Here is a 26,610-nt window from a genome sequence, read left to right as displayed (position 1 = left end):
GAGCATAAGACAGTAGCAACAGTAACACAACAGTAAAAACAGTAGATAAAATGATAGAAATAATGAGGAATGCCTCCCTCTACTTAAAACACATTTTCCTCGATGTGAAAAATAATATTAATAAATATGATGAAAAGAAAAGGTTTAGAACACTCCTCATGTTGTTTTCATTACTGTCTTCACCTGTTTCCAAATTTAATTTTTTCGATTCCTCGATTCTCCTGGATATAAGAAGAGAGATAAATTTTATTAACATGCAAGAAAATAAGAAAATAAAAAATATAAATATTAATTAAAAATGAAATAAAATAAAATTGGGTTGTCTCCCTGTAACACCCCTTACCCATGTCCGAGGCCGGGACAAGATACGAGGCATTACCGGACTTAAACATACACAATCAAATAAAATCGGGCCATAAAATTTCATTCAAATCAAAAACATTCATACATATTTATAATGTCCCTTAAACGGGCTTATGAGGCCCTAAACACGCATCGAAGATGATTCGGGACTAAACTGGAAACTTTGAAAACTTTTGGGAAAACTTAGAAAATTTCATCATGAAACAGGGTCACACGCCCGTGTGGGTAGGCCATGTGGTCACAGACGCTAGTGTGGCTTGAGACACGCCTATGTCCTCAGCCCGTGTAACTCTCTATTTATGACGTCATCACCAAAGTAGGGGCACAGGCCAAAATACACACCCGTGTGTCTACCCGTGTGGACAAATGCTAGGCTATTTTCCAAGCCATTTTGCCACCCTCACAACACATGCACACTCACATATCTCAATGGCATCCAACATGGCATAAATGAACACTTAATAATCGTAAATATGGCTTATGCATGACATTCTCATTACAACTAACGCATACACAAGGCATCATACTTTATCAAGATTAATCATAACAACTTTCATACCGAGATTATCATTAATATATTTTTCACATTTCACACTTATGCTATAATCTATCCATATGCCAATTATGCCAAAATCAATCATCGAGTACTTAAGTCGTAAGCACACATTCATCCATATCAAACAACATGATCACACCATAAAACATTGGCAAATACACATGAATAATCATATGATTAGCATAAGCCATCGTTCATGGCTATATATAAATTATACTATAACCATTATAGGCCAACATATTTGGCCACATTAGCATTGACATAATTACAAAGATAGAGCCCCTATACATGCTATAGACTTAAGTATTTGAATACTTATACCCCAAATGATAGCTTGATAGTGTGATTGAATCTCCGGCGATCTCCAACCCGAGCTAGCTATATACACCTATAAGAGATGAAAAGGAAGGGGGTAAGCTATAAAGCTTAGTAAGTTTATATGAAAATAATAAGCAATTTAGTAATATGATTTTGTCAAACTCTTACAACATGTTCTCAAGGTATCACAATTATAATTGCATATTATTCCACTATTTGTTCAAATTCCAATCAAGCTATCTACTCAAGTCATAGTCGCTAAATTATTTATTTTTGGAGATATGGAGCTCCAAATTAAGATCCATTAATTTTATCTGAAACTAGACTCACGTATCTTCTTATCATAAAATTTACATAATTTTTGGTTTAGCTAATAATAACATTTTATTCTTCAAAGTTACCCCTTTTTCACTGTGCAACAGTTTTGACCTCTCTTCACGAAAAATTAATTATATCCTCATACGGGATTTGAATGATGTTCTCGTTTGTTTCTTTAGAAAATAGACTCATCAAATATTCTAATAATATAAACTATAACCCCTAATTATTTTTTTACAATTTTTAATAATTTTCCAAAATCAAAATAGGGGATTCTAAGATCATTCTGACCCTGTCTCACAGAAATTCAAATATCTCATAATCTGAAATTCTTTTGTGTACACTGTTTCTTCTATGTTAAAATTGACTCAATAAGATATAATTTAATATTTTATTCATCCTCTAAATTTATTTTCACAATTTTTTGTGAATTTTCAAAGTTTGCTACAACTACTGTCCAAAACAGTTTTAGTACAAAAATGATTATAACTAAGCTCATCACACCTTCACCAATCATTTCAACCATCATGGTATAAATACATATTTATACAACATAAGCATGGAGCCATAATCACAAGGACGTCACAAAATCATTCTCATAAACATGACTTACTTATTTACTTCGTTACAAAGATGCATCATAACTCATGTACATACATGTACCGATCCTTACCATTTCATACATACACGTAATGCCGTTGCATCTTCGATGTCTCGCACACTAAGTGTTATACTCAATATCTCACACACCAACTGCCATTCTTAATGTGTTGCACACTAAGTGCCATATGCATATACAGCCGAAGCTATCTCCAATCGCACACTAAGTGCCACATTTAGCCGAAGCTATTTCGAACCGCACACTAAGTGCCATTTTTTTTCAGCCGATATGTCGTTAAACATAACAATAGTCATGTATATACAATTTATATAATATCAAAGAATTAAAAGCATAAATTTAACAATGCTTATTACATACAAACTTACCTCTATCATTAAAACGATGGAACGGATCAATTAGTCCAGTAGTTTTATTTTTCCCCCGTTCTAGATCCAATTCTCGATTATCTCAATCTATATAATATCAAATTTTACTTATTTAATCAACATTTCATTCAATTTAACACAAATTACATATTTTGTCAAAATTACATTTTTACCCCTATTATTTCACATTTTTGCAATTTAGTCCTTATCACTTAAAATCACAATTTCATGAAATTAAACACAAACCCAAGCTATCCGAATTTTCCATATATTACTATCAGCCCATATTTTCAATTTATTTCACATTTTAACCACTGAATTTCCACATTATATAATTTGGTCCAAAATTGACATTTTTACTCAAAATCACTTTATAAAACTTGTTAATCTAACAACAATGATTTATTTTCCATCATCAACACTCAAAAACATCAAGCTATCATCAATGGAAACTCACAAATTCATCAAAAAATTCAGAAATTAAGATACGGGCTAGCTAGAACACGAAGCAACGATCACAAAAATATAAAAATCATCAAAAAATCGAGCTCAAAACACTTACAAATTGAGCCATGAAGATGCCAAACCCTAAAACACAACCATGGCTGTTTCTTTTCTTTATATTCGGTTGAAGATGAAGAAATATAACATGGTTTTGGCTTTTATTTTATTTATTATTAACTTTAATTACCTATTTACTTTTTTACCCTTTAAAAATATTACTAAATACACCAAATGCCACTCCACTAACCTCCACTATCTCATAAATGGGCTATTTACTACATAAGGACCTTCTCTATTTAATTCCATAACCATTTAATACCTTTAACTTATAGAATTCAACTTTTACGCTTTACGTGATTTAGTCCTTTTTACCGAATTAACCATTCAAACGGTAAAATTTCTTTAAAAAATTTTCACACGAACATTATATCATACTGTAAACCTTATTAAAATAATAAAATAAATATTTTTTTACTTCAGATTTGTGGTCCCGAAACCACTGTTCCGATCTGACCCAAAAACGGGTTGTTACACTCCCAACAAGCGCTTGTTCAACGTCGCTAGCTTGATTCCCATTGGGGCTGTTCCAGCTGAGTTCTTTCGTTCGTATGGGCTTAAAAATTCTCCTTTTTCACCACATCTTCCATATTTGGGTTCAATCATCTTTGTGCCTCTTTCTTTGGTTTCGTATTTTCGTCCAAGAAAATCTTTCTTAGGTGATCCTTCTCGAGTAGAATAAGCTAGTTATAGTGGAAGAGGATGCCTACAACCACCAACTCCACTTATATTTTAAACTTACGATTAGAAGAACCTGACTCTAGTCAACCGTCGCTTTTGTGGGACCGTCTTACACTAGATCATCACTTCTCAATGGCGAATACCATGCCATTTTGTCTCTTGGGCTCGACAACCACTGACGCAGTAAGCTAAGGAACTGACTGTGCAACCTTCCCAAAACATACAAAGTGGTCACCTTTGCACAAGATGAAAAGATCACTTTTGAAAGGACATGGACGGAAGCGTAAGTTCCGTAGTGCAGAAAAACGATGAATACTCGTTGAGAAGGCTAAGCGCGGATTCTAAACCTCATGAACCCTTTTTGGAAAATTTTGACAACCTTTGGCTAGATAAGTTTAGTGGCTCATAATTTTTGGGGAAAAAGAAATAAATGTAATGATAATGGAATTTTTATTGAATAATATGAAAGGAAACAAGGCTAAGCTTTTTGGGAGAAGTAGTGTTTACAGAAAAATATTAGTCAAATTTGTGTCACTTCATCCCCTATTTATAGTACTAGGAAATCTAGTCTATTCCTAATTAAATTCTAAAAGATAAATACAAATAATTAAAGATAATTAAAGATAAAAGCTAAAACTAAATCTAAATAATAATCTTTAACAATTACCCTAATATAATTAAAATTTAAATAGAGTCTTGTGTTTATAAAATCTCTTCTTTGCACTTTTGCCTTCAAGTCTCTCATACTTTATGTAACGCCCCAATTTTTGGGAATTCTGTGAATGTTGGCATAGGTTTAATTATGTTAGTGGGCCTCTAGAAAGCCCAAACTTAAGATAGAACCTGATAATTTTAGTTAATTTTTGTTCCATAAGAAAAAGGGGGTGAAATTATGAAATAGGACCTATGTGAAAATGTTTGAAAATGCTATAGGCTAAATTGAAGTGGCCAAATAAATAAGAATGCAAAATAGGAGGATTTGCATGACAAACCTCCATTTTACATGAAGTGGCCAGCTATCATGTTGTTGTAGACAAAATGTACACTTGATATCCATAATTTATGGTACAAATTGATACAAATTGATAATAGGTTAGGTAAATGTTCCATGATAATGGGTTAGGTAAATGTTTCATGATAATAGGTTAGGTAAATGTTCCATGATAATAGGTTAGGTAAATGTTTCATGATAATAGGTTAGGTAAATGTTTCATGATAATGGGTTAGGTAAATGTTTCATGATAAGAATTTCATGTCTTTTGCATTAAAGAATTAAATGGATGAAATATGAAGTTTTATTAAAAGAAAAAGGGATGAAAAGAACAAAGTTTTGTCCATCTTTGTTCATCATAGCTGAAAGTTAGAGAAGAGAAAGGAGAGGAGAAAGCTCTTGAGTATTCGGTCATTAGGAGGAGGAAAATTGAAGGTAAGTTCTTGGTACCTTGCTTCTATTTTGAGGTTCATGAGTTCTTCTTGATTCTACCTTAACTCTTGAAGTATATTTTGATTTTTAGTTGTGTTGTGAGCATTTGGTCATGAATTAAAATGAAGGAAATGGTTGTTGTTTCATGTTCTTTTGATGAAAAATGGAAGATAGGTGAAGTTGAGCCAAACAAATGAGCATGCATATGCCTTAGATGTTAAAGGGAAAAATCAGCTAACATGTTGTGCTTTAAACTGATGAAATGGAGATTATACTTAAGTAAAATCATAGATATGTGATGATTGATTGGTGATATACATGTTTAAATAACAAGCATGCAAGTTAGGTGTGAAAGAGTGATTTGGTAATAAATCTGCTTGGGACAGCAGCAGTAACGTGACTTTGGAAAATCACCATAAATTGTGGGAGATGAATTAGAAGCTGAATAAATTATGTAATTAAAGCTTATTGAGTATAGTTTCTAATGAAATAAACAAGAACATATTTTGAATTCTGTACAATGAGAAATTTGATTCGTAATGAAGAGTGGTCAGATTAGTCAAACAGTGAAACATGGGAAACTTTGAGAAAAATCTGGTATTGATTGGCCATACCAAAAATTCTGAAAATTTTATGGATAGAAGATATATGAGTCTATTTTTAGGGAAAATTAACGGCACTTGATTTGGAGTTTCGTAGCTCCAGTTATAAATAATTTAGTGACTGTTGCTCAGGAAGACAGCTTGCAGTGAAATTATGATTATGTGGTAAACATTGACAAAAATTTGTTAATGAGTTGTTTATTGATTTCTTATAAGCTTACTATGATCTGTAGGTGTGGTTGGCTGAATATTGTAAGGGGTTAATACGTAGTTTGTATTTGAATAGTTAGATTAACGTGTTAGTAATCCAATTGTAGGCGGTTCGTGTGTGGATCTCGTCAGCATATCGTCGCAAACAGGTGTGTAACTAACACCCTCTTTCTTAGTCTGGATTGGCAAAAGTCGAAAAGCCGAAATGTCGAAAACAGGTATTTTGTAGATTTGCGAGTGTGCGAATGCTCGTGAGGTAAATCAATTAATGTTTTTGGTAAACTGCAAAATTTGGACTGCAAAGTGCATGATTTCTGTGCCCTCGATATTTTTGGGCTTAATGGGCCAAAATTGGAATGATGGGCCAACAGGCCCAATTTGGTAAGAACCCTCGGTACGTGATTCTGTTAGTACGTGAAAAGTAGAAATATGTATGAAAAACCCTAAAATAGATAAATTACTGAAATACCTTTAAAAGTGAAAAATTTACAGTTTTACCCCTACTAGATAAATTACGAAATACCCTAGGGTTAAATGGACCTAAATGCATGTTTGATCTGTTGTTATTTTCTTGCATGCCATGTTGTTATTATCGATGCATGGATTGGGATATTGACGGAGGAAGTCTTGAAAGTGGCTTGTCCACGTCTTGGAGGCTTTGCCTCAATTTATGATAAGCGAGCAAAGGTTAGCAATCGTGGAGTGTTAAATTTGGGTGGGTTGAGCTATTCCCACATGAAGTGTATGGCTGGTACGGTGGAGTGTAGTGGTTGGTGGGTTGAGTAGTCTCCCAAATGGGCTTGCATATGTTTTGATGTTGCATGTATTTTGAAATGGGCCTATGGGCCATATTGTTATCTGAATAAGGGCTAAGGCCCGTTTATTGTAATCTGAAAAGGGCTCGCCCAGTACCATTTATTACTGAATGGGCTTAGGCCAATGGGCTTGAGTGACTTGGACTTTGAATGGGTTTTCCTTACATCGAGTTTCCCCAAACTCACCCCTTTTATTTTCATCCACGCAGAAATCCCCAACCATAGTGGGCTTAGAGTCGTGAGGGAATTTGAGTGGCCACCCGCTCAAAGTTTGATTTTCTTCCGTGAACTGGACATCCTTTTATTTACGTTTGAAGTTTTGGGTTTTAAATGTAATAAGGCCGCTTAATTATTTTTGATGGTTTTAATATGTATTACTAAGATAGGTATTACTTATTTTAACTGTTGAAATTGGATAGCTTTAGGCGCGTTTTCAAAAAAACAACAATTGATTTCAAAATAACACGACAACAAGCAAAGCTTCCGAATGAAAGTATTTTCCAAAATTAATCACTTTTCCTAAAATGACTTAATCAAATCGGTTTCCTAGAAATATCCATGACGTTAAGGTGTGGCAATGGCGGTATGCATGTCTAGGATTGGATCCAAGGAGCTTGGTACTTAAGTAGTCTGATGGACTCACCACCTCTTTTCCGGTTTCCTACCTGGTGCACAGCTTCCATTCACTTTAACCCTTAATGAATTAATCTTTTGAACATCAAGTACGATTTTCTGGACTTAGAATGAAAATTTTTTTTAACATTTTTGATGTGGCATGCCGGATCCGGCCATAACTTCTGGGCCGGGTTTGGGGTGCTACACTTTACATTTCTGGCACCACTTATTTCCTATTCGCATGTTGGCCCTTTTTATCTTTAAATTAAGGTTTTTTCCCCCAAATTTCCTTTTGCCTTTAATTTAGTCCCTACAAGATTAAAAACCATAAATAGCTCAAATTAGTAGGATCATACTCAAAATAAATGTAATTAATACATAAAAATATGCTATTCTAAAGTATTGTCAATAAGTCTCGTTAGAAATGTTTTTGACTTGCACTTGTTCCAACTTTATTGTTCTAATGATGTTGAAATACAAGCTAGAACCAAAGAGTTTGCTAAGTCAAAGGGAGAAAATCAACACACGATATTTGTTAACTCAATTCAAATTCATCAATCTTAAGTCTACGGATAGGGGTGAGTATTCGATCGAGTCAAGTTGAATCAAGAGAAAAATTTTAGAGTTAGTTGAGTTGTCAAATCTTATTTTAGAAACCGAACTCAATTTGAATTTTTTTCAAATTGAATCAGATCGAGTCAAAAAATTTCGAGTCAAATCGATTCGAGTTAATGAATCCTATTATTTATACTTAATGTTGCGTTTAGATGGACTGATTATTTAACTAGTAGACGAATTAAAAGATTATTTAACTATATGAACAATATAATGATTTTACCTTTTAACTTAACGAGTAAACATTTATCAAAACGACGTAGTTTTACCTTTTAACTTAATTATTTTGAATTTTAACTTTTAAAAAAGTAAACATTTATCAAAATAACGTAGTTTTGTCTTTTCTTATTCGGATTTTTGGATAACTCGAATTGTGTAATTCATATTCGAGTTAAACCAAAAACTTAATTTTTTTATTCGAGTTAATCAGAATAACTTGATTAACTCAAATAATTCGAATTATTTAATTCAAAATTTAAATTTTTTATCAAATTTTTTAAATCGAATTGGATTTTGCTCACCCCTATTTGTGGAGCCTCACTTAGAAAATAATTTTCTTCAACAATTCCTCTGATACAAATTGTTGCATATCACTCTCCCAATAAATAATTGTAACCTCAAAATCAAACCCAAATTGTTGCATATCATTATCCCAAAATATCCCACTTTACATTCTAACATCTTTCCATAAAAAGCCTCTAAACAAAGTGTCCAAATACACTCTAAATAGCTAATGAAGAAGTCAACCAACAACTTATTTCTAGGCTAATGCAAGAATCCCTCCAGTATTTTGATAGGCTTGAAATACTCATAAAATTTGAATTTATCTCTTAAATTATCTAGAATAATTATCTAATAAAAACATTTATAAACATGCATCTTCAACACTTTAAATTTATTCCTTCTCTTTCAAATCAATCATTTGAAAGATAAAAGATCATAATATGTTTTACCAACAAATTCCACTTTCGCTTACTTTTTAAATCATTTAAAAGAAAAGTTATTTATATTTTAATCCATAAATTAATGATATTTAAAATTATTTTATATAAAATATTAAATTATAAAAATTAAAAAATTTATACAAACAATACAAATAAAAAATAATTAAAATATAAATTTATTAATAATATAGTCATCTTAATGTATTTTACCCAAAAATTATAATGTCTTCAAATAGGCTATTTTAAGGGTCTTCACTCTTGGATTTAAGCTTTTTCACCCACATCTAATTTACTTTTTCTCCCAGATTACAATATTACTTTATCAACTAATTTCACCACCACTATTATTTTTAATGTTACAGCATACAAACCCATGACTCTTCGAAAAATGACTGCACGTAAAAATAAGAAACTGCACGTAAAAATAAGAAACAAACGAAAGACCTAAAACCTGTTCTCTACCAGATTTACCAACCAAGATACGCCATTCTGTCTGCTTTTGGGAGAAACTACAACTATTAAGGCAAGCTCAATTGCTGACTTGATTTACAGTTCAATTCTTCAAATATTTTTTTGTGGGAAAAGGCTAATAATCGATTGTTGATTTATTTTCCATATTTTTCAAGATTTATATAACATTTAACGAGCCTTGACAGATTCAGCAAGAAACCAAAACGCAGAGCAGCGATTATACCTATAATTTCAGGCGAACCCTAAATATTTTAGAACTGAGATTCAAAAATCAAAACCAAATTAGCTTTTGAAACGAGATCTTCAGAGAAATTCATCGAAATTCGAAACAAAAATACATTAAACTAAAGAGAAAATCCAAGAAAAAAAGCCTACAAGAAACTGTTACAAAAAAGATTTACACAAAAAAGAAACCCTAAAATCCAAAATCAACCGCCGAAACCGTAAAGAGTCCTTCCTTGTCTCTTGAGAGCATAAACGACATCCATAGCGGTAACAGTCTTACGCCTAGCGTGCTCCGTATAGGTGACGGCATCGCGTATAACGTTTTCAAGGAAGATCTTGAGAACACCACGAGTTTCCTCGTAGATCAAACCACTAATCCTCTTCACGCCGCCTCTACGAGCTAATCTCCGAATCGCCGGCTTGGTGATGCCCTGAATGTTATCTCGGAGAACCTTACGATGCCTCTTAGCTCCTCCCTTTCCCAATCCCTTGCCTCCTTTTCCACGGCCCGACATTTTTGAAGAATCGAAGAGACTCTTTTTTCACAGAAAACTGGGAATTTTTTGAATGCTGGAAAGCGAGGGATGTGGAGCGGGGTTTAAATAGAGGTTTTTTTTTTTTTTTTTGTTATGGATAGAGGAAAAGAATATGAACTGTTGGATTTGAACGGTATCTGACGGTGGATATTGGTGATCCATAGCTTTTGATATTATTGGCTGGAAATGTAAGAGGAGTGTTCGTTTATCTAATGGTTAGTGAATCGATTCATGGTGTGTTGTGCGTGTGTTTGCGCGATTTTGAACCGTGGATTAGGCTTCAATCATTTTGAATTATTTCAATCATTTTGAATTATTTTTTTTATTGTTAGGAGGGTAATCACGAATTTTAAATATAAATAATAAAATAAATATTAAAAATATATAAAAGAATTAATTAATAATTATAAAATTTATATTTAAGTATAAATATAATTTTAGATATATAATTAAAACATATTTATATATATAATATTTTTTTACAATAGTGCTAATGTAAATATATATATTAATTTTTAATGCGTGCCTCGGGTTAATATTTTTTTTGATTGAGAGAAGAAAATAAAGTAACATGATATCAAATATAATTTCTCATACTTATAATATAATATTTTTGTCATTAAACCTATATATTGTTGATAGGTTAAATTTTAAATATCAAGAAAATATATAATTAATAAATTTTATGTGCTAAAAATATTTAGAGGAAATATAAATAATAAAATATGTATAAATTTATTGTTTGAAACTTCCAACTTTATATCTTAACTTCAAAGTAGAGACAAATAGAAAAAGTTTGACTAGTAATAAAAGTTATTTTTACCAGTGCATATGATTTAACAATAAGATAATAAAAATAAAACAATTTAAATTAAATGAAAGAAAATATGATTAAAAATTGTAAGTTAAATTATCGAGTATAAACAAATTAAAAATATTTATTGTGAAAATATAAGTTGCAAAATATAATTAAAAATTATATTAAAAAATAAAAGAGCTCTACAAATACTTTATTTCTTTATCACATATCGCATTAAAATTAAAAACTTAATAACCTTATATATATATATATATATATATATATATATATATATATCTAATGCGGAATGATATATAATTTTATGCTCCTCTAGTGAATCAGATTATAATGCAAGCAAGCAAATTATTTTATAAATATTTTAAAGGGTAAACTATTGAAATAGTTATTTTTGTTTACTTTAAGTTACTTTTTAGTTACTTATTAGTTACTTATGTTTAATATATTACACTTTAGTCACTTACGTTATCGTTTTGTTACGAAATGGTCACTTTGCCGTTAAGATGTGTTACCTCCTAAACGGCAATCCAACATGATAGTTAAAATGGGTTTTAAATGCCAATGTGGATGTTCAGCTGATATGAGAAAATTTAAATTTTATTTATGAAAATAGAAAACAAAATTTTGTTCTAAAACTCAATTTTCTCCCATTTAAAAAGAATGAACAGTTGGGGTTTTTTTTATTACTATCGGAGAAGAGAAAAGCAAAACGATAGAAAAGAAGAAGAAGAAGAAGAAGAAATGGACACACCAACCTTTATACTTGCTTGCTATTATGGTTGCCTACAATACATAAACAAACAAAAATGAAACATGTCTTTTTTGTTTGTCACATATACAGAAAAACATGAAAAGATGAATCACCTTTTTGCAAAAGAAAAAAACCATAATATTTGAACCCAAAATTTTGATAAAAAACAAAAAAACTCATTACTTATTGTAACCTATACTTGGACTCTCCATTGAATCGATCATTTATTCTTTCATTTTGAATAAAAGATCCAACCGATTGATGGAGCACTCAATTTGATTTCCACTATTTCAATTCAACAAATAAAACTATGAAAATGATTGGCTTTTTAGTCAAAATGGAAACGAAAACTAAAAGAAAAAGGAGACCAAGAGTTCTTTTTTTTTTTTTCAGTTGAAGGATTAATGTGGTATATTGGTTTTGATTCTTTCAAGAAACCAATTTAACATTTTCCTTTAATTAATTTAGAAAATTTAATTAATTTAATTTATTTAATTTTTGTTGGCATTTAAAACCTATTTTAATTAATTGTCACATCGGACTGCCATTTGGGAGGTAACATATTTTAACATAGAGTGACCATTTTATAACAAAACAATAACGTAAGTGACTAAAATATAATTTAATGCAAACAAAAGTTACTATGTCGATAGTTTACCTTATTTAAAAAAAAATGTCATTATCTAATTTAAGGATGACAAAATTTGGAATGTCTAATGAATCTTGAATCGTCTCGCTTCAAATGGAATGAATTTATTCTTGGACTATAAAAATGGGGCGAGATGTTAATTTTTAGAAGGTGGATGTAAAACAGTTCAAATAATTACTCGCCTCACCTCAACATTTCCTATTCTAATGTATATATAACTATCATTTTACTTTTAAATACAATGCTAATGAAATGATAAATATATATATATAGAGAGAGAGAGAATTAAATCATAAAATATAGCCATATATTTTTCAACCTTTTATGTATATAACTATTAAAAAGTAAAATAATAATTTCTCGTTTATATAATATATATTTATTAGAAAAATCAAATTAGGGCGATGCAAGACCATATCTTAAATCTCAAATAATATAATAGTGATAATAGTTTGCTTTTTTATTTTGTTTTTTAATGTTTAAAGGTGGCCGGAATCTTCCCACAATAAGAGAGAGCCAAGTATGTATAAAAGATTATATCAAACGAATATAGGTGAGATCATATAGTAGGCAAAATTTGAAGCCGCATGTCAGTAAGAACATTCCCAAATTAATTAACTAAATAAGAGTCGGCATTTACCTCTGTTTTGGATTACGCAAGAACATTTTCCCTTGTCTATATTGAATGTTCCTAGCAAGAAAAGCATTTCCCAGCAAAGACCTTAAATTTCCAACTTTGTTATTGCTTTCCTAAGATGGCTTCAGTTGAAACCAGTAAACCCCACGTTGTATGCATTCCATATCCATCACAAGGTCATGTTAGCCCCATGATGCAACTGGCTAAGCTCTTACACTCTAGAGGCTTCTTCATAACCTTTGTTAACACTGAGTTCAACCATAGGCGTTTGATCAGGTCCAAAGGGGCAAACTTCGTTAAGGGTCTGCCTGATTTCCGGTTCGAAACGATTCCGGATGGGCTGTCATCGTCCGACCGTGATGCGACGCAGGATGTTCGAGCTCTATGTGATTCGACACGAAAGAATTGCTTGGCGCCGTTTTTAGAGCTACTACTAAGTTAAACTCCTCCTCCCATCTGCCCTCTGTTACTTGCATAGTCTCTGATGGAGTTATGAGCTTTGCTATTAAAGCTGCTCCAGTATTTGGCATACCAGAAGTTCAGTTTTGGACTGCCTCGGCCTGTAGTTTCATGGGATATCTTCAATTCAGTGAACTGCTTAAACGAGGAATTATTCCATTCCAGAGTAAGTGCTTCTTATTTCGACTTTATAGCTATGAAAATTGCGTAAAAAAGAACTGAAATTTGACACTTTGTGGCGTCAGATGAAACTTTTCTCAGTGATGGAACTCTTGATAAACCTATTGATTGGGTGCCTGGAATGAGCAACATTCAACTCAGAGATCTCCCCAGCTTTATTAGAGCCAACAATCCAAATGATATTATGTTTGACTTCATGGGCTCCGAAGCACAAAATTGCCTAAAAGCTCCAGCAATTATCTTCAACACATTCGATGAATTCGAACATGAAGTATTAAAAGCAATCGCTGCTAAATTCCCTGGAATTTATACAATAGGACCACTTCAATTGCTTGCCAGGCACATGCCTGACGGCCCATCCAAGTCAATAAACTCAAGCCTATGGAAAGAAGATACAAGCTGCATTGAATGGCTTAACAAAAGGGAACCCAGTTCAGTTGTGTACGTGAACTATGGAAGCGTGACTGTCATGTCGGAGAAGCATCTGAAAGAATTTGCATGGGGGCTAGCTAATTCTAAGCACCCGTTTTTATGGATCGTTAGATCAGATATCGTGATGGGTGATTCTGCAATTCTGCATGAAGAATTTCTCGAGGAGATTAAGGATAGAGGGCTGATAACAAGCTGGTGCAATCAATGTGAGGTTCTTTCCCATCCTTCAGTTGGAGTTTTTTTGACACATTGTGGGTGGAATTCTACCTTGGAAGCCATATCTGGAGGTGTCCCTTTAATTTGTTGGCCATTTTTTGCTGACCAGCAAACCAATTGTCGGTATGCTTGCACTCATTGGGGCATTGGCATGGAAGTGGAACATGATGTGAAGCGAGAGAACATTGAGTTTTTGGTCAAGGAAATGATGGAAGGAGAAGAAGGAAAGAAAATGAAAGAGAAGGCATTGGAGTGGAAGAAGAAAGCAGAAGAAGCCACCGATGTTTGGGATTATCTTACTGTAATTTTGATAGATTTGTTAAGGAAGCTCTAAAACATGGTTAACTGGAAATACTATTGTCTACTGGAATTACTTGAATAATGAATGGGGATCATTCAATGTGTCTGCTTCTGTATTTTTACTATTTTGGGCTCATATATATAATAAGAATTAAACTTAAAAATTAAATCTTGTATGATTTAAATTTAAATTAAAAGATCAGAACTTATAATTTCGTAATAATTTTATTCAAAAATTATGCTCGCGCAGTATTTATTAGAACGGTTATAACTTGAGCTCCTGAATTCAAAATCAAGTGATTCAAAGTGTATTGCGAAGCTAAGAGATAGATCTTCGAATACTATGAAAACATATCAACCCAGAAACACTTGAATCCCATCTAAAAAGTCATCACAAGTCCACCGATTTTTTCAAACTTGAAAAATTGACAATTTCAATAAATGAAATTTAATAAATTTTATTCCATGCATGTATCATTTTATCTTGCATTTAATTTGTTTCTTGAGTTATTTTGCATGTTTTCATAGCAGTTTAGTTAATTTTGTATTCCACATTTTTGCATAATTTATATTTTTTATTGTTTAGGCTTATCTTAAAGTATTTTATTTAGCTTTTACTTTAGTAAGTGTTTGCATATAGGATAAAATGATATTTAAAGTGAGGAATTTGGACTAGAGAATCGAATTGTGAAGCCGAATAGATGAAGTAGTGTTGGAATCAACGTAGGCTGATCCTACTAGCTTGATAGGCCAATGCCAGGGTGTTAGTTACCACGCCATCTCAACAAGGGCAACTCAGTACTTTCAGATTTGGACCAGATTTAACTTTACAGGGATTAAATTGTAAGTGATCTAAACTAATGAAATTAGACTAGGAATTTAATCAAGCCCTTAGTATGCAATTCAACGAAAGACGAAAAGGGCAATTTGCCCAGTGGCTTGACTTAATCAAAGCCATCATTTTCCACAATGTTAAGAATCATGAGATAATAGCCATTGATTATTATGAATAATCAGTGTTATTCGGTTTTGAGATTATCAGAGTTGTTATTCTGAAAGAAGTATTTATAATAATCCCTAATTTACTACTGAGTTAGGAACAATACAAAATTGGGTTTGGTATACTTGATAATTTTAGAAATAGATAAAATAGAAATTTTTGAGTGTTAGTATAGAAAGTAACTAGAGCTGATAGGAAGTTAAAATACTCTTAAAATAAGAAAAATAAATCCGGAGTATTGACTAAATTATAAGAGAATAAAAAGTATTGGGGTAAAAATAAGAAAATTAAAAAATTTGAAGCAATTGCATTGACTTGAAGGAAAATGAGGAAGGGTGTAACACCCCCTTACCCGAGACCATCGCCGGAGTCGAGCTTGAGGCGTTAACAGACTTAATTTATCACTTAAACAATTTCAAATAATTTATTTCACCTTTCATAATAAACTACTCATCTGCATCACAGTCGCTAAAAAAATCATATCTCGAGTTACGAAACTCAAAATTTAAATCTGTAAATCTTCCCTGAAACTAGACTCATATATCTATTTACTAATTTTTTTTCAGAATTTTTGGTTGGGCCAATTAGTACAGTTTATTAGTTAAAGTTTCCCATGTTTCAGTGTTTGAATTCTCTGACCTCTGTTCACTACGAATCGCTTTCCTCTCTATACAGAATTCAGATGACTATTCTGTTTATTTCTATTAAACTTAGACTCAATAAGGAATCTATACATATAAAATATGACTCCTAATTATTTTTTTACAATTTTTAGTGAATTTCTAAAGTCAGAAAAGGGGATTCAGAAATCGCTCTGACCCTGTTCCACCAAAACTCAAATTTCACTTAAAATACAACTCATTTACCTGTTTGTTTCTTCCATATGAAAATAGACTCAATAATTTTCAATTTCATATTTTACTCACCATCTAATTCTGTCTCTACTATTTTTAGTGATTTTTCAAACTCACATTATTGCTGCTGTATGATACTGTTTTATAGCAAATTTCACCTTTTTATGAATTTCCATGGATTAGATAGCACATTAAGCATACATAACACCAAATATGATCTTGATTAGCCATTCCAATGGCTAATCATTACCAAACATTTCCTTACCACTTAATAGCCATATCATAAGATCATATGCACAAAATGATTATAATGCTATACATGCCATACTCAAAATATACAAGCCACTATACCAAAATGGTTCACGGATAGTGTGAGTGAGTCCCCGACGGTTTCCAATTTCCGAGCTGGCTTGTCAAAACTACAAAGAATGGAAAGGAGGGAGTAAGCATAAATTCTTAGTAAGTTCACATGTAAATAGCAAGTAACATAATCATGCAATCCAACATAAAACATCATTTGCATAAATATCACCAAAACATTCATGTTACATTTGCATTTACTATCTTACCACGATTTTATCATACCAAGTTCTCAACCCGAGGGTTTAAGCGCATACTTGTCCAATTATCTCATTCACCACACTTACCAACATGTCACCTTCTTTTTAAGTATTCTCCTTATTCACTTAAGATTCACCCGTTGAACAGATCGGAATATAATTTGGATACACGGATTGCATGCACATAAGTGCCATACCCGCAGCTAGATAAATTCAATAGCCTACGAAAATCATGTAATCAAGCTACCATGTAACCCGTCCGTAAGCGAACTCGGACTCAACTCAACGAGCTCGGGCGTTCGCATCCATAAGTGAACTCGAACTCAACTCAACGAGTTCGGAACTCAAATATCCTAGTGACATGTCACTTGTATCCTAATCTATTCCCAAGGTTCAAATGGGATTTTCGTCAATCACACATCTTTGCCGTCTTCCACGGAATGTCGGATCTGATACTTGGTAGCATTTCATATTTATCAAGTAGCTCACATAATTTGCTTATTACTAAATAATAATCCACAAAGCATAATATTTCATGATAATTATCATCATATCATATAAATAACATTAAATTACTTAAAATGACAATTATGTTACTACATTTACACATGAACTTACCTCGGTACAAAATGTTAGAAATCGAGCCTATTCCTCGTAAACTTTATTTTTCCCTCGATCACGACTCAAATCTTGTTTCTCTTGATCTAAAATGTCAAATTAATTTATTCAATATACACATTCATCAAAAAAGCCCCTAATACGGGCTCGGATAAAAATTACCATTTTACCCTAGCTTTTCAATTATTTACAATTGAGTCCTTAAGTTTGTACAATGAATTACATGCATTTCCCATGATATTTAGGCATAGCCGAATTTCCTAGTGTCCATAACAGCCCATATTTCACACTAAAAATCATATTTTTACCATAAATTTTACCCTTTTTACAATTAAGTCCCTTTTTAGGTGTTTTCACATAAAACTACTAGGTAAAAGTTGTTAAACACATATCAAACCATCATATTCTTTCATTATTCATCAAAATACAATTATGTCACACATGGGTAAATTTTCATACATGAATCCTAGCTCAAAATATTGCTAGAAAAATGATAGAGCATGCTTTCTAGATTTTAAAATCGAAAAGAGCATTAAAAACGGGCATGGAAATCACTTACAATCAAGGCTTGAAAATGTTGAAACCCTAGTTATGGTGACAAGCAAAATTCGGCAGCCCTTATGGAGAAGATGAGTCCATTTTTGTGTTATTTTTCCCTTTTTAATGACTATATTTATCAAATGACAAAAATGCCCTTAATTGCTTTCTTTGTAATTTTTCATGTACAAGCCCATTTTTGTCCAAAATTTTAGAAATTGGTTAAATTGCTATTTAAGACCTCCTAATTAATATTCCAAAGCAATTTCATACTAAAAGCTTCTAGAATGCAAGTTTTGCAACTTATTCAATTTAGTCCCTAATTTCAAATTAAGCACTTTATGCATAGAATTTCTTCACGAAATTTTCACACAATCATGAAATCATATCATAGACCTCAAAATAATTATAAAAAAATTATTTATATCTCGAATTTGTGGTCCCGAAACTACTATTCTGATTAGGCCCTAATTCGGGATATTCCAAAGGGCTAGAAGTAAAATTTTACCAAAATGAAATTTGATTCATGGATGATATTATAGAGAAAGTTGGAGGATTAAAAGATAATTACTCAAATTAGATAATTATGGAAAATATAATGATTAAGGACCAAATTGTGTAAAAATGTGATTGATTGACAACTTTAATAGTTATCATTTTAATTAGATATTTTAATAGAAAACTTAAGAAAAATGAAGAATTCATTCATCTTTCCCCAACCTCCCATGTCACCACCTATTTCTCCATCTTTTCAACTTTTACTTTTATTACAAATAGGTCTTTTCCACCCCTTTTCAAGCTTTTCCAAGCTTAATTCTTCTAATTTCTTTCATGAATTCTTAGTAAAATAATTAGAGAAGCTTGTTAGCCACCTTGATTTCATAAAAAGAGCATCAATAGTTATCTTAGAGGAGAGATAAAATAAGAATTAGGATTTGATTACAAGTGATTAAGGTAAGAATGATAAGTTTTTTCATGAAATTCATGTCTGTTTCATTTAATTAGCATAAATATGTTATTTGATTATGATTTTAACAAGTAAATGTTATATATTTTGATATGAACATGAAGAAAAGAAAAGAAAAGTGAAGGATTGATTGGAGAAAAGGAAATGAAATAGGCAAGGAGTGAAAGAAGAAGAAGATATTACATCCAAGTTTTGGTTATAATTACTTCAAGAATTTAGTTTAATTTAATTATGGCTTAGGTATAATTTATGTTAAACTAGTTAATTTAATTATGAATATGTTAATATTAAGTACAAAATTTATTAATGAGTAACAGTAAATATGATTTGAATTTTTATTATATGATAAATTGATTTGATATATTGAAATAATAGTAAAATGACTATATTATGAAGTGTACAAACTGATGTGAGAACTAGTTTTTTTTATATAAATTGGACTGTGAATGAAGTGTAAAGAATTAACGAATGTATAAAAAGTGAATGTCTGGTGAATTTATATGGTATATTGAATTTTGTGATAACAATGACTAAAATGCACAAAGTGGAAGGTTTAAATTATTTTCATTTGATTGAGTGTATACAATGAAATAATTGTATTAAAAGCTCATGTAGACGAGATGAGAACTAATAGGATATGAATGGCATGCCATTAGGAATTCTATCCACGCAAATGAAAAGTGGCACTTTGGTGCAATACTATGATTGTTTCTGTATATCTTATATGTTTTGTTTAGTCTATAATAGGCTATATCAATGAAATATGGTTAGAGAAAATTGTCAATGGATCCGGTAAGTGATTCATGTCTTGTGAAATGATCCTTATTTATTAGTATTGGTTTTATGAAATTATACATATTCTAATGTTAGCTAAATCTTAAATAGAAGTTTAATTCTTGTAGTACTTACGAAGTTGTTTGATAGGTGCTAAAAGTAACATGTTTTAGTCTCATTCTTAATGCGTTTTTGGGTGATTATTTGATGTTAATGGTGAATTTTATGCTCCTAATCCTTTAAATTCCTATTTTTATACTTAGAAGAGCATTTGGGAGCAAAAAGAGCGAAAACCAGAAAATTGGAGTGATCTAAAGGAGCCACACGAGCTGACCATTTCCACATGGTCGTGTGAGCCACATGGCCATGTGGCAAGCCATGTCGATTTCACGAATTTATACCCTAAACTACAAGAAAATGTAATTTTTAGGTTTTTCGAGCATTCTAAGACGTATATATAACAAAAATATGAAAATAGGAGTAAGCCGTCATAGAATATTCAAGGAAACAACTCAAAAAACACCATTGAAACCAATTCTGAAGCAAATTTTCATCAAGATCGAAGATCCCCAATTGATTTCTTAGGAGTTATCATGAGTTTCTTTATTTCTTTCAGTTATACTGTATTTGGGATGTTTTTATTTTCAAGCATAAACTAATTTTCTAAATACCTAGGGGAGATGAACCCTATGATGAATTTTTTCTTTTGATTTTTATTTTACTCAATAAAGACTTAGATTTTGTTCTCAATTATGTGCGCTTAATTCTTCGTTTGATATTTCTAGATTATTGATCCATGTTTGATGTGCTTAAATCAGAGGAGGAACAGACCCTGTTTAAAAGTAGATTTAGCGTAATTAAGTGGAGTTACATGGAATCCTAGACATAGGACAACATAAATCTACCATATTAGAGTCAAATCTAATAGGGGGATCAATAGATCGAGTTAATGCAATAATAGGGGTTTTAATTAGAAAGAAATTTCAATTAATCAACCGATATTCAATTGTTTTTACTCTTGAAAGAGATATTAGCATAATTTAGGGATTTTTACGGATTAAGATACTAGGTGAGGAAATTGCGTAATTTAGATTGATAATGATAGATGAAATCTAAGTGAATTCTTTCTTCAGTATTATTTCGCTTTTTAGTTGTTAATCGTTTATTTTTCTTAATTGTTCTTTGTTGTATTCGTAGTTAATTAATTTAATTAATTTTACTTTTAATCCATCACTCGAATTTATTGATTAAATAATAGAAAGACAGTAATTACTAGTACTTTTAGACTTCACGGGAACGATATCTTTGGTTACTGTAGCTATACTATTAATTTTGAGTTGAGTTGGTTTCGTGGACATCAAGTTTTTGGTACAAGCTTAATGCGTTACTTTCCAACGCGTAGGTAAAGATTACGTTGGAAAATTGAGTTTGAAAAATGCAACAGAAAATAAGTTTAAGGAAAAAACAAAGTTAATTTTTTTTTTCCAAAACTAGAACTTGGTTGTGATATTCGTCTAGGGTAAACGCTTTGATCGAGTGGTCTTCTCCGTTATTCTCAAGCTCACATCTATCAAGTGTAGGCCTGCTTCGAATCAGAGAATTTTCCACAAAATTACCAGTGGGGTAAGTTCATAATTTATCTGAACTTTTGAGCCAAGTTATAAATAAAAAAATTATCTCTAAAGTTTTTTTGAAAATAATTTCTTCAGTAAATTTTCTTTCTACAACTTTCTATTGAATTCAACTAGGTGAATAATAATGACTTATGGCTCTCTTTATATAGGTAGAGGTTAGAGAGTTCAACTATAATTAAACTTAATCACTTTAATATTAAATTTATTAAATTAATAATATTTATCTACAAGATAAATATTACATTAATTTTAATATTAAAATAATATTAAATTAATTTTAATATTAAAATAATCACTTTAATATTAAATTAATAAAATACTATTAGCATAAGTATTAAATTAAATTCAATATTAAATCTATTAAAATAAAAATATTTTTAAAATAATTAATCTAAAATCTAATTATCCGGTAGAGTCCCAATAGCAGTGTAATTCCTCCATTGCTCAATCATCAAAGGTCCACCCATAGGCTACCGGTAGACCTGATCATGGGTCGGGCCACCCAGCCCTGCCCAAAGGCCCGCCGGAAATGTGGGAGGGTTTGGGCAAAAATATAGGCCCAAAAAATGGGCTTGGACAAAAAAATAAGGCTAGTTTAAAAAATGGGTCGGGCCTCGGGTAAGGCATTTCTGGCTTGAGCTCGGCCCGGCCCTAATCCACTAAAGGACAAAAAAATCTACTTTTTTTACTATTATTTTCTTGTTATTTTCTCCCTATTTTGCTACTATTTTACTATTATGTTGCTACTATTTTGTTGTTATTATTTGGATATTGTATAAAACTTATTTTATTATTAATTTTGTTGTAATTTTAAAGACATTTGTTAATTTTGTTATTATTTTAGCGACATTTGCTTGTTAAATTACATCTACCTTAGTGTTATTTAAGTATATATATATATTTTTAAAATTTATTTTTAATTTGTTGAGAAATATTTATTTTGGTGTTTTTAGTATTTTTGATGTATTATATATATTTTAAAATTATATAAAAATAATATAAAAATTAATATGGGCAAGCAAGGTCGGGCCCGAGTTTTAGCATTTTTATCGAGGTTGGGCTTGGGCAAAATTTTAGACCCATTTTTTGGGACGGACTGGGCTCGAGCCTAGCAAATGGGCCTGAATTTTTAGTTGAGCCCAGCCCGAACCCTACTTGGCCCGGCCCATGCTCACCTCTAGCCACCGGAATGTCTCTGTTGCCATCATCGGTACTATCGTGTCTAGTGGTGTCATTATAGGTACGACACCCTCACGGCACCCGAGTCGATTTGGCTACTGTCGGTTCGGTTCGGGCCAATGACGGCCCTACCGGTTCGGTCTAGCCATTGGTTGGACCATTGGCTCAGTTTCACATACCAGGTCCGGTTCAATCACTTTTTGGGTCTTAGTCTCAATCTTGGTCTCGATTTTGGGTTTTCAGGCCTAATTTTTTATCTCAGGTCTAATTTTCAAGTTCAATTACCCATTAGGCCAATTGTCTAACTTGAAAACTAATTTCCAAAAATATCATATTTATTTTAATTTATTTATTTTTACTTGACCAAAATTAATTTCCTAAAAATCACTAAGATTTTCCAAATTAATTTTTCAAAAAAAATTCTTTAATCAAATTTTCTAGTTGAATAATTCTCATGATTGCCTAATTCAATTCTACAATGAATAAATCGACTCAATTAAATTATTTCCAAAGTCATAGAATTTTCTTCTGGGTCAAATGCAATCTGATCGAGCTTTTGTTGAGCTAGTGGAGAGACCAATCAGACATATACAATTAGGTTCGAGTAATTGCAATTATGTCCAGAAGCATCATTTTGATAATTCACAATTTGCTTAATCATGGAGTCAGTCCATAAGAAGTACCATGTGTAACACCCCTAACCCCTCTCCATCTTTGGATTAAGGTCACGGGCACTACTAACGAATCATACACTTAATCAATCATAATCAACGTAAGCTAATCATTAACATAATAATATATAGGGGCAAGTCACGACAATCAAATACTATCACACTAGAATATTATACAATCTAATAAAGAATCATGCTATGCAATGCTGAACTTAGCCTTCCACTGTCTACACTCTTATCACTATTTATCCCTTCTTGAATATTAGAAGTCGGATACATACAAGACTATTCCAATTATTAGCATCAGAGTATTAGTCCATACTCCGACTACAATTATCTTTTTATTTTATCTTCAATGATGTTAGCAGAATGCATTTAATTTAGGTTTACTAATTCATTCCAATTCAAAGTAAAAGTTACTCTTACAGCCCCTATTTCGAGTCTACAGGACCTTAAAAATAGTTTAAAAATAGACAGGGAATAATTTGGAACAATTTTGAAGGGTTGGGGTTTTAAAAATTCCTAAAAATAGGGGACTCATGCCCGTGTGGCTAGGCCGTGTGGAACTCCCCAGGCCATGTGACTTTCGAAGTTGGGACACACGATTGTGTCCCAGCCTATGTCCTTGCCTGTGTAACTCACTGACTTGAGACACGCCCGTGTCTCAGCACGTGTGACTTACTGACTTAGGTCACACGCCCATGTGTGTTGCCCGTGTGCTTGTGGCCAAGCCGTGTGCACCTAAAAGTGCCTTAAAACTCAAATTTACCATTTCCTACTTACTTGGGGACTAAGCAACTAAGATAACAACATCTTATAAACAATATCAACAAAAGACTCCCTAGGTACATGCCATTACAAAATAAGATATCACCACACTTGAGCTCGCGATTTGTGATTTGATGCTGAGTCAGCAATAAATCGAATAGTACCTAGCCTGCGCACGGAAAACAAAACCGCATTCTGAGTAAAACTCAGTGGTATTTTTAGAATCTGAATTATATAAACTTGATATAAGTATTTAACATGCAAGATGCAACAAGTAAGCTATGTTCAAAAGTTCAATTCAAAAATATAATTTTTGCTCATTCCTTATTCACATCTACTAAGATTTCACATATTCAAATATATATATACATATCAATGGCATTTCATATAACATTTGAATATATCAACTCATGCAATGTCATGATTCATCTCTTTGATCACTACTTGAATTCATTTCAAGTTTCACATTCATTTCATATTTCATATTCATTTCTCATTTTTGCCATTTCAATATTTTCTCATCTCATATTCATTTCTCATCTTTATCATTTCAATATTAATCACATAAACTTATTATTTAATTTCCCCAATCTCAGACTCAGATAGATACATAGATCCACCCAGTGCCTCATCGGATAAATCCGAAGTAATAACTACGCCCAACGCTATATAAATTGACACCCAATGTCTCATCGGTTTAAATCAAAGCAAATTGGCACCTAGTGCCTCATCAATTCGAGGTCGAAGTAATCCCTAAACTCTTCCTATCCTATGACATGCCATCTATATCCGACTCAGCCCGATACAGTTAATAGGGTTTCATATCACTTTTCAATACAACCAATGTCTTAATTTGATGAATGTATATTATCACATATAAGCATATATTCAATTTGATAATAATCACATTTTTCTCAATACACATATATTTATAATCAGTATATTTCATAATATACAAAATCAATCCATTTCATTTCAATTATGAATTTAATTCAATCCCAAAGTACTGAAGTACTCACCTCAAATGCTTACCATATACAAATAAGTATATATGCAATAATCTACTACTTAATTTGGATTATAGAAACACAAACCGTGAATTCCGAGCTATTCGACGTCGATTTTATCCTTCCCCTTTTTACTTGAGGATTCCGGTACAATGTTAGCTACGGAATAAAAGAATTAAATCACATTAATATTACACAATTCAATTTCACATTAAATTTTATTTTTCACACTATATTTTGTTCATTCTTCAATTTAGTCCCTAAACCGAGACTAATTTTAACCTTCACATTTAACTTCATATTTTTATACTAATTTCACTTTAGACCACATTTAGCTTCCTCTTTTCCAATTTGACCCCTCAATTTTGAATTTTTCACAATTTAGCCCCTATTGCTCAAAATCTATAATTTATTCCACAAATTAGTCCTTTTCCATTTCTAACTTAAAAATCTATCTATTTAATCCCTAATATTTAAACTATTCAACAATGTCAACATCTAAAATCTTGAACAATAATAAAAATTACAACATGGGTCGGGTAGCCCTAAGTACTGGGATTCCAAAAACATAAAAATTACAAGTATAGGGACTAAATTGCACTAACCAATTTGGATTTAAACTTCAAAACCCCCATGTAATAGCCCGTTTTTTGTCAAATCAGAATAGTGGTTTCGGGACCAAAAATTTAAAATCAAAATAATTATTTTATTATTATTTTAATGTTTACAACATGAATATGTGATAGTATGAAAATTTTCTTAAGAAATTTTATCGTTTGAGTGTTTAATTTGATAAAAACGACTAAATCGCATTAAGTGAAAAAGTTATGTTCTAATAGTTAAAGGTGTCTAATAGCTATGGAATATTTAAGTGGAGGTCCTTATGTGGTAATTAGAACATTAGTTGTTTAAGTGGACATTTATGGACATCTTTTAAGTGATTTTTATTATTTAATTAAAATGTTAAATTTGGTTTTTAATAGTTAAAGGTTAGTAATAATAAAATAAAAATTCCTATCATCTTCTTCACAACATCTTTCCATCGAAATTTGAAGAAATAAAAAGCCATAGATAGGGTTGAAGTTCGGCGAAAACATTTATGCTCAATTAGGTACGGTTTTTGTCCCGTTTTTAATGATTTTTGAGATCGTTGCAACTAGGTCTAGCTAGCCTAAAGACTAATTTGCAAAATTTTTAAAGGTTTAGGATGCTTCAATTGATGAATATGTATGAGCTTTAATGAGTGATGATAGATTATGAATGTTTGATGATAGTTATACAAGTTTTGTTAAGCGATCTTTAGTGAAAATGCAAATTAAGGATTAAATTGTGAAATATGGAAACTTTGTCGTTAAAATGT

General features: G+C 31.6%; 2 protein-coding genes across 2 annotated transcripts; one reads left to right on the top strand and one right to left on the bottom strand.

Moving 5' to 3' along the window:
- Window positions 1-9,761: 9,761 nt before the first annotated feature.
- LOC108463855 (histone H4) lies at window positions 9,762-10,302 on the bottom strand. The gene has a single exon (XM_017763824.2). It carries the CDS (start codon window positions 10,217-10,219, stop codon window positions 9,908-9,910), a length of 312 nt encoding a protein of 103 aa, XP_017619313.1. The 5' UTR covers window positions 10,220-10,302; the 3' UTR covers window positions 9,762-9,907.
- Window positions 10,303-13,212: 2,910 nt separating this feature from the next.
- On the top strand, window positions 13,213-14,824 carry LOC108466812 (linamarin synthase 2-like). Its single transcript, XM_053025289.1, is given in 4 exon segments — window positions 13,213-13,522; window positions 13,525-13,719; window positions 13,799-14,665; window positions 14,668-14,824. Coding segments are annotated over 4 exon segments (1,431 nt in total). The 3' UTR covers window positions 14,727-14,824.
- The last annotated feature ends 11,786 nt before the right edge of the window (window positions 14,825-26,610 follow it).

Source organism: Gossypium arboreum, chromosome 2 (assembly GCF_025698485.1).
Source record: "Gossypium arboreum isolate Shixiya-1 chromosome 2, ASM2569848v2, whole genome shotgun sequence".
In the NCBI taxonomy this organism is placed as follows: Eukaryota; Viridiplantae; Streptophyta; class Magnoliopsida; order Malvales; family Malvaceae; genus Gossypium; species Gossypium arboreum.
Note: the sequence above shows the minus strand (reverse complement) of the source record. Positions and strands in the feature narration are given on the sequence as shown.

Bases quoted from the DNA above. Each gene is read 5' to 3' on its own strand.
- LOC108463855 (XM_017763824.2), bottom strand. From the start codon at position 10,219: ATGTCGGGCCGTGGAAAAGGAGGCAAGGGATTGGGAAAGGGAGGAGCT.